The sequence below is a fragment of the Trichomycterus rosablanca genome, chromosome 1 (genome assembly GCF_030014385.1).
Source record: "Trichomycterus rosablanca isolate fTriRos1 chromosome 1, fTriRos1.hap1, whole genome shotgun sequence".
Lineage (NCBI taxonomy): Eukaryota > Metazoa > Chordata > Actinopteri > Siluriformes > Trichomycteridae > Trichomycterus > Trichomycterus rosablanca.
This window is the reverse complement of record NC_085988.1, coordinates 20,881,551-20,890,907: the sequence shown is the minus strand read 5'-3', so window position 1 is coordinate 20,890,907 and position 9,357 is coordinate 20,881,551. Positions and strand designations below refer to the sequence as shown.

The 9,357-nt window shown below is 39.8% G+C and overlaps 1 protein-coding gene across 2 annotated transcripts in view; it reads right to left on the bottom strand.

Annotated features, from left to right (window-relative positions):
- Window positions 1–2,145: 2,145 nt before the first annotated feature.
- cpeb4a (cytoplasmic polyadenylation element binding protein 4a) overlaps window positions 2,146–9,357 on the bottom strand; it is a 39,643-nt gene continuing 32,431 nt past the window's right edge. For both annotated transcript variants that reach the window (XM_062990076.1, XM_062990083.1), the window contains exons 7-10: window positions 8,586–8,704; window positions 6,357–6,471; window positions 4,691–4,872; window positions 2,146–2,767 (exon numbers count right to left, since the gene is read on the bottom strand). In XM_062990076.1, the coding sequence (XP_062846146.1) occupies window positions 2,540–2,767; window positions 4,691–4,872; window positions 6,357–6,471; window positions 8,586–8,704 (644 nt within the window). In that variant the 3' untranslated portion in view covers window positions 2,146–2,539. The remainder of the gene's footprint in view (window positions 2,768–4,690; window positions 4,873–6,356; window positions 6,472–8,585; window positions 8,705–9,357) is intronic.

Here is a 9,357-nt window from a genome sequence, read left to right as displayed (position 1 = left end):
TTTGAAATGAAATTTTTTTTTATCACAATGCCCCATCCGAATGGGAAAACATGCAGTAAAACATTATCAATACAGCACAGTAATTCTTTTTAAGTACTACAACATTTGCACAAATCCCCTGACAGGTGAGTAATGTTACTGCCATAGCCATTACAAGAGTCATTATTCTTAAGTATTCTTATCAGATGTATTCTTATCAAACCAAATAAACAGCAATTTGCCATAATTTGCACAACAATAAAGTCTGATTTCACACAGCTTAAGACATTTGTTATCTCTGAGGCTTATCTTTGGTCTGCCTGTCCTGTGGAACAGGCAATACAAAAGATAAAGTCATACACACTGTTTGTATCATTACACATATTAAGTATATCAAGTAACCAAGACTGAAAGTGTCCAAGTATAAATAAAATGCATATTTTTGTAGACACGTACCAGTAATATGTCTGCCACAAACTCGGTTACATGTAGCCTTGTCAGTAGTGCTCACACTGCTTCATAAGACCCACCTTTGTTAGTTATACAGTAGGTTTGGTCTCCTAGAAGTAAGTTCATCTGTTTGTCATGCAACTATTTGAGCCCACAGTCTAAAAAAACTACTTATTAAGTACAGTGAAATGTGTACTGTTAATGACCCTGCCTCTTGCCTATCACCGTGTAGGTGTAGTTCAGTCAGTGTCATGATTCCAACTCATCACAATATAAAATCAGTAGTACAAAAAAAAACCAATAACAGCAGTTTACAGTCTTATGATTTGAAATCATCATCTAGAGGGAACAAACTTAAATATGGCACTGTTTGCCAATCTTAGAGCACAGAGTCTTTTTAGATGCCAAACAAAACATATTGCAGTTGTAGCCTAGTGGTTAAGGTACTGGGCCAGTAATCAGAAGGTTGCCGGTTCAAGCCCCACCACTGCCTTAACCCTCAATTGCTTAGATTGTATACTGTCAAAACTCTAAGTTGCTTTGAATAAAAATGCCAAAATATTGAACAAATAAAACAAAATAAAAAATGTCCCCGCCCTACCCTTAGCACATGCCACCTTTTCTCCTTTGACATCTTGTTTGTGGAATAATTTTTTTTCCAAATTCCCCTTCAATCTGGTCATATCCCATTGCCTGCTGCTGCAAACCGATCAGCCATAACATTAAAACCACCTCGTTTCTACACTCACTGTCCATGTTATCAGCTCCACTTACCATATAGTAGCACTTTGTAGTTCTACAATTACTGAATGTAGTCCATCTGCTTCTCTGTGAGCTTTGTTAGCCCCTTTTAAAGCTGTTCTTCAATGGTCACGACTCTCCCAGGACCACTACAGAGCAGGTGTTATTTAGGTGGTGGATCATTCTCAGCTCTGCAGTGACACTGACATGGTGGTGGTGTGTTAGTGTGTGTTGTGCTGGTATGAGTGGATCAGACACAGCAGTGCTGATGGAGTTTTTAAATACCGTGTCCACTCTATTAGACACTCCTACCTAGTTAATCCACCTTGTAGGTGTAAAGTCAGAGACGATCGCTCATCTGTTGCTGCTGTTTGAGTTGGTCATCTTCAAGACCCTCATCAGTGGTCAGAGGACACTGTACACAGGGCACTGTTGGCTGGATATATTTTTGGTTGGTGGACCACTCAGTCCAGCAGTAACAGTAAGGTGTTTAAAAACTCCAGCAGCACTGCTGTGTCTGATCCACTCATACCAGCACAACACACACTAACACACCACCACCATGTCATTGTCACGGCAGTGCTGAGAATGATCCACCGCCCAAATAATACCTGCTCTGTAGTGGTCCTGACCATTGAAGAACATCATGAAAGGGGGCTAACAAAGCATGCAGAGAAACAGATGGACTACAGTCAGTAATTGTAGAACTACAAAGTGCTTCTATATGGTAAGTGGAGCTGATAAAATGGACAGTGAGTGTAAAAACAAGGAGGTGGTTTTAATGTTATGGCTGATCGGTGTATGCACCCCCTTCAGAATGAACACAATTGCGGACCGCGTCTTCTCCTGCCAGAGACGGCGTCTCACTAAGAGCAGTAAAACATACGAAAGGTCATGTACAACTTTCGGAAAATCAAACCAACTTTCAAAATCGTTAGCCTACTGGTAGACAGAGAAAATCTTGCATATGACCCATTCAAAGTCATTCATTTAATAAATAATGAAAGGATGGTGGGCCCATTTTAATGCAGCCATTTATTGCTGCATTGAATCTTACATGAATCTGTGATTGTTGTCAATTTTTACAGGTACCCTCAAAAGCAGTATCAACTGTGTGACTACATTCATGAGTGATTCAAAAACAGGAAGGTCAGTCAGTCAGTCAGTAAGGGACATTTACTATTCTTGGCTGGCCTATGGCGGTCCAGCAAAAAAGAAAAAAAAATGAGATTACATAGATTTTTTCTATCATTATTTTCAAAAATTAAAAACTTACAATAAATTAAATATCAGATGTAAAAATAAGTACGAATAAAAATCAAAAACAAAAGTGCATTAATGCTTGCTGAGTCAGCCCCACTGCACTGGTTCAGTTCCAGCGGAAGGAGATGTGACGAGGCCGGTCTCCCCCCTCCTTCACCAGGGGTTTGTGGAACTCCCGGCCTGCGCGTGAATGTATGGCCGCCCAGCAGTATTCACAGTAGTACTGCAGACAAGTGACATTGGCACAGAAGAAGGGTGCAAACTTGCCCCCGCAACGTGTGCCCTGGCACTCATCACACATCTGGTCATCCAGGACATATGGCTTCACTTCCACCTAGAGATATGACAGAAAGAATTGACCATAACTGAATATATAATAGATTTATAAGAATATAGAAATTATTCCTCTGATAATGGACAGTGTATTTATTTGTTGTATTAGATCTTAGTGCAGCTTTTGTTACGATCATATAATTGTACTGGATAGGCTAGAAAATACATTAGGTGTTAAAGACCTGACACTCTGGATTAAATCCTACTTGACTAATTAATGCAGAATTTATTTGGCAGCGAGTGGAAAGATGATAGGACTACTATAATCAAACTTTCCAGTTCAAATTGGTAACAGTCAAAGTTCTTTTACTAACCTATAAAGCACTGCATGGCCTGGCTTCACAGTATTTGAGTGAACTTACTGAACATTACAACATACTACATTTACTTCAACCACAAGATTAGGGGCTACTTTTAATTCACAGCAGAGGCCCACAAAAAAAAAAAAAATCACACACACTGCCGCACAATTCTGGAACAATCTTACTGCCTCCATTTGGGTTTCGGAGATATCTAAATCTTTTCATGCAGTTTTTATTCTTTTTCCCTCTAATTTACCTCCCAATCTAGTCAGATCCCATTATCTAATCACGTTTAGCTCCCTCAACTGCTGCTGAGGGAGATGCCCCCTTCGACACAAGTGCAGTAGCCGACTACTTCTTTTCACCTGCGTGAGGCAGGTTCATGTATGGAGCCAAGTATCATGTATGGAGAGTCACGCACTGATCTCCATTATTCCCCGTCTCTGTGCAGACAACAATGATCAGTCAGCAGAGCTTGTAATTGCAGCAGTTATGAGGAATCACCTCCAGCAATCCTTACCTGACAGACGAGACAATCATTGTCTGTATAGGCACCCGGCCTGCTGGTGCCTATACAGACTTGGTGCCTATATCGAACTAGTGAATCTGAGATGTCAGCTCAGGTGTGCTAGGGTGTTTAAGACGAATCTCAATCTTTAATTCCGGATTAAAATCTTACTTATTTACTGAGGTTTTTTATTCATCTTCGGCTTAAAAAAAGTGCATCACTCAGGTCCTGGGTATCTGGGCAGTTTGGTGCTGTCAAGGTCTGTCCCACCTCTTGTCCAATTTTATGATATGTTGGGTCATCTGGCTGTGCTGGGTTTTGGCTCTCTAGGACCAGGACTGTCCACCTCTGCCTTAGACAAAGAGCTTAGGTGTTCATTCTTATAGAGAATGTTAGGTTGCTGTCGTTCTGCTGTGTTGTAATAATGAAGGGTAATAAGGTGCCATATTCTCATGCTATACTCTGGACAACTGACAAAGTTTAGTTGCATCTTCTGTTGTTTACCTCATGGTGGTTCTGATGTGAACCTTTTTGTCCCTGAGGCTGAAGCCCGTGTGTTTGATGCAATGGTGTTCCAGCTGAATGTGATTGGAATCTGAAAGTGATTCCACCCACAATGTCCAACTCACCATCAGACTTTAGTTCCTTTAATTATGCTTAATTGTTATAATTTTATTTTGATATCCTTAATATCTCTTTATTTAATCAAATGTTGATTAATTTATCCAAATATCATCTAAGCCACCCAAGAGGATGGAGGTTTCTGTTCAGTGGGGTTTCTCCTTAAGTTTCCTCCTTATAACAAATATGGAGTTTTTCTTTCCCACTGTTGAGCTCAGCTTGTTTATTAGGGGTATTGGGTCTTGGAATCTGTAGAGTTGCTTTAATACAATGTCCACTGTAACAAGCACTATAAAAATTAATTTGACATGACTATCATGCCAGTGCAACTCCACTAAGAGCTCATTTCACTTTTACATGCCAAGAAGTATTTTTGCAGCCTTACTTCTATACCTAATTGTAAATAAAGGTTATAAGTGGGATAGCAGCCCATCTTTATGGCATTTATTAATCATCTTTTTTCCCCCACCCCTTACCTTGTTCCCGCACCTACCCGTTTATCAATCTCTCCATGCTGCAGCTGCACAAAGCGAGCACTAATAGCAGCAATGTAGCTCTGCTGGTTGGAGAAAGCTACGCGCCCTGCTCCCTTAGGATACTTCAGTTCAGGGTCAGTGTCAATGCCAGCATAACACACCCCGCCATACAGCCTGTCCATGATCATTGCCAGTTCCACTGCCACAAACACAGAGAGAAAGAGAGAGAGAGAGAGAGAGAGAGAGAGAGAGAGAGAGAGAGAGAAAGAGAGAAAGAGAGAGAGAGAGCAATGTCACTTAGCACCAACCATGCTGCAATGACACCAACATAGTAATGACGGTGTAGTGCTAAAAATGGTTCACCAGCAAAATAACATGGTCAGAGTGGGTTCTGTTAGGTTTATTAGGATTTTAACCTCATGTTTAACACTGGTAAAACTCATGGCAGAACAAATAGTTACAGGTTACCCATGATTCATCAGTTCAAATTCAATGTCAAACACTGTCAGATCAGACTAATTAACTCTTGTTGATTAACTTCTGTTTCAGGGTTAGACTATGATGACATTCTCCCATATAAGTTTATCAAACAAAATAAATTATTAATGCTTGTAAGCTGTGTCCTTGTCCCAGGGCAGCAAAGTTACTCCAAACCATAATGCTGATTTCTAAACTGGTTCTAAATCAGTTCTGTGCTTTAAAAAACTTGATAAGAGTATCCGCTTTTGTTGGGTTTGGTTAAATACTCCATTTACTGTGTACGTTACAGGTAGTTTTTGTTATTCCTAGTGGTACTAACTTTGTTAGTATGTGTTTGATTGTTATGGGGTATTTTACAGTGGTGAGCAACAGTTTGGTTACATAAAGTAATTATATAGCCACGACACAAATGCATTATAGATTAAATGGGATGAGTTTTCACAAACACTATCTATCTATCTATCTATCTATCTATCTATCTATCTATCTATCTATCTATCTATCTATCTATCTATCTATCTATCTATCTATCTATAAAGCTGCGTTTACTCTTGTGAGTTATATTCACAGCAGGAAGGGTTTATGTGGGTCACAAACACATTCTAATATCTTGTGAAAAGCCTTCCAAAAGGAGTGGTGCCAACACCATATTTATGCAAATGAATTTGGAATGGAATGCCCAACAAACATATGGTCTGGTGTCCACATTATATTATATGGCATTTGACCATGTAATATAGGGGTGGCACTGTGGCTCAGTGGGTAGCACTGTCGCCTCGCAGCAAGAAGATCCTGGGTTCGATTCCCAGATGGAGTGGTCCGAGTCCTTTCTGTGTGAAGTTTGCATGGTCTCCCGGAGTTTGTGTGGGTTTCCTCCGGGAGCTACGGTTTCCTCCCACACGCCAAAGACATGCAAGTGAGGTGAATTGGAAATACAAAATTGTCCATGACTGTGTTTGAAATTTGTGTCCTGTCATGAATGTAACTAAGAGTGTAAAACATCATAAATAACCATGTAATATAGTTTAGATAATTATGTTTATTTTGTTTATTTTATCATTGCTACTCTGTTTAGCTGACTGGCAATAATCCACTGGACACAATGTTACAAATTTTTCATATTCAATAAAAATATGGTCCATGAATAAGAAAAAAGAGATGGCATGCAAAATGATAAATAGTGTAAACACCATAACTGAATACCTGCTCGAAGAGGTCGTGGAACTCCCCCAACAAAGATGGTCTTTCTGGGATCCAGAGGCTGAGAGTCATCCATCACAAAATCGCTGTCGTTAAGATTCCATGGACGGATCTGTACCTGAAAATAAACATATTACAAAAAGCATTTTACTCTTCTATGCGCGCTCCCGAGAGCTAGGCTGTTCGAAATCCTAGATGCCTTAATATGCTGTCTGGTAAAGTATCTTAAAATTTCAACAGTATTTTGCCTGTAGGACGAGTGAGCATCCGATGCTGCCTAAGCGGCGAAGACAATCCCAGCATTCAATGCGGCAGGACTTTTCTCACAAAAAAAAAAAGGAAAAAAATATGGCAGACGACGCGGGGCAACAAACAGAGTCATTTTCAAATGTAAATAAAGTATTATTTATGTTTAATATGTATAAAGGTGTTAGCTTAGTAAGCGAAACCCGATGTTATCGTTGTCTAAGTAGTGCGTTTGAATAACCTGACTTATAAGTCCATGATACATAAGAACCCTCTCTACTGAGGCAGCTGCCTATGTAGGCATTAAGAAAGCAAGGTAGCTCCCTAGGTTTTTGAACACACCCTATATGTATTTTATATTAGGGGATGTGACCGTGTTCAAAATAAACCAATCACATTTTAATTTGTGTTAAAGTGTAATCAGTGACACCTGCCATCAATTACAGTAACTCTGATAAACCCTTTGTAAAGTTCAGCTCTTCATTTACATTTTCGGCATTTAGCAGACGCCTTTATCTAAAGCAACTTACAGTACTGTGACAGTATACAGTGAGCAATTGAGGGCTAAGGGTCTTGCTCAAGGGCCCAGCAGCAGCAACCTGGCAGTGGTGGGGCTTGAACCAGCACCCTTCTGATTACTAGTCCAGTACCTTAACCGCTACGACCAAGTTTCAGTTGACCAAGATCAAGTAGGCTCTTCCTGACATTTCTTTAGTTGCATCTAACAGCAAAAGCCGTGGTCCACAAAGAGCTCACAAGGCATCAAAGGGAACTTACTGTAGAAAGGTATTAGTCAGATAAACGATACAACAAAATTTCTAAGGCATTACATATACCATAGAACTCATTGCATACGGGCATCAACAAGTGGATAAAGTATGGCACAACAGTGGCATTATCAAAAACTGGAAAACCCTCTAGAATTGATAAAAAGACAAGAGGCCTACAGTAACATCAAAAAAGCTGCAGGTGTACTACATGTTACAACATTCTCCTGTATTCTTCATATGACTAGGTTGTGGTGTAGGCTGGCAAGAAAAACATCCAAGCCTGTCAACATTTTACAAAAACCTTCAAGTCAAATACATGTGAAGAAATGTGTCAAGAGTATTTTTGGCACAATATGATATTGCAGATGTAGGAACTATCAGATTCATCAGACTCTAACACTAGATAACACCATACCCACAGTGAAGCATGGTGGTGGAAGCATTATGCTTTGGGGCTGGGTTTCTTCATCTGGAACCAGGGCTTTAGTCAAGTTGGAGGGAATTATGAACAGTTCCAAATATCTGTAAAATTTGGCGCAAAATCCTTCAGGTCTCTGCTAAAAGCTGAAGATGAAGTAGAATTTTACTTTTCAGCTCAACAACAACCCAAAGCATACCTCCACATCAACAAACAATGGCTTCACATGAAGATTATCAACATTTTGAATCCAATTTAAAAAATGTGGGTTGACCTGAAGAGGGCTGTGCAGAGGAGATGTCATCGCAGTCTGACAGATTTTGACTGCTTTTGCAAGGAAGAGATGGCAAAGACTAAAAGGTTAAGATGTGCCATGCTGATAAGACTCCTACTCAAAGACTGAATGCTGTCAAAATAAAAAAGTGCTTCAAAGGTATTAGTTTAAATGGGTTCATATTTATGCAACAACATTATGTGAGTTTTTCTATAATTTTTAATTGAATTGTACAGATTATATAGATTACATTAAAAGGTGGATAGTATAAAATCCATCTGCACCATGACATTGCAAGTTTTGGCACTGCACCACTGCTCCATATGTCACGCAAATAGAGCACAGTGTGTGCACAAGTGCAGAGTTGCTCTTCAGGTTTATATTTAACTGCATGTACTTTGGGAGAGCAGAGTCACACAGCAGCCAGAAGGCCCCCACCCCCACACATCCCCTTTTTTAATAAATTAAAAGAAAGGTTAAAAATACTTAGTGGTAAAGTGGTTATGCAGGGTGCAAACTCTTACAGGCTTGTCTTTAATCGTGGGGCTGGATACGCAGAGATAAAGCTTCCCTTCCTCCTCAATACAGGCATCGATCAGTGCCTGAACTGAGCTCTCGTCTTGGAAAAGCAGGAACGCATATCCTAAAGATAGGAAACCATGTGTGAGACAGAGATGTTCACAAGTCACAAAAAATGAGTCCGAGTCAAGTCACGAGTCTTTAGGCTAAAGTCCGAGTCAAGTCATGATTCAATATAATATACAAAAAACATATATTGGAACCATTAACCATTAGCACCAATTCTGTAGAAGCGTTCCATTCACACCAGCTGTTCCTGTGAAGTGCACTACATAAGGTATTCCACCATTTTAAGTGAGATTCCAATCCAAAGGAGGGAGTAGGGAGCAACGCTTCATCATTACGCCGGAAGCTGGCTGGAACATTTACCCATTGCGTGCGTTGTGGGTTAAGACGGCCGGAGCGTTTTCAGAGAGCAGAAAATGACACAATCATAATGATGTTGGATCATACATATATATAATTGTCACACGTAACCAATGTTAACACATGCTGACTTTTGTTGTCTTACGTGCGACTCGGACTTGAGTCGCAGACTCGAGTCCCCATCTCTGGTGTGAGAAGCTTCATGGTGCCTAAAATGAACTGTTAAATATACAGCCAAGAATTCATAGAAAAGGCATCATTTATATTATGTATATGTGTGTGTGTGTGTGTGTGTGAGTAAATTTAATAAAAATAAAAAAAATGGTTGTTTTTTTAAATCAACAGTTCATA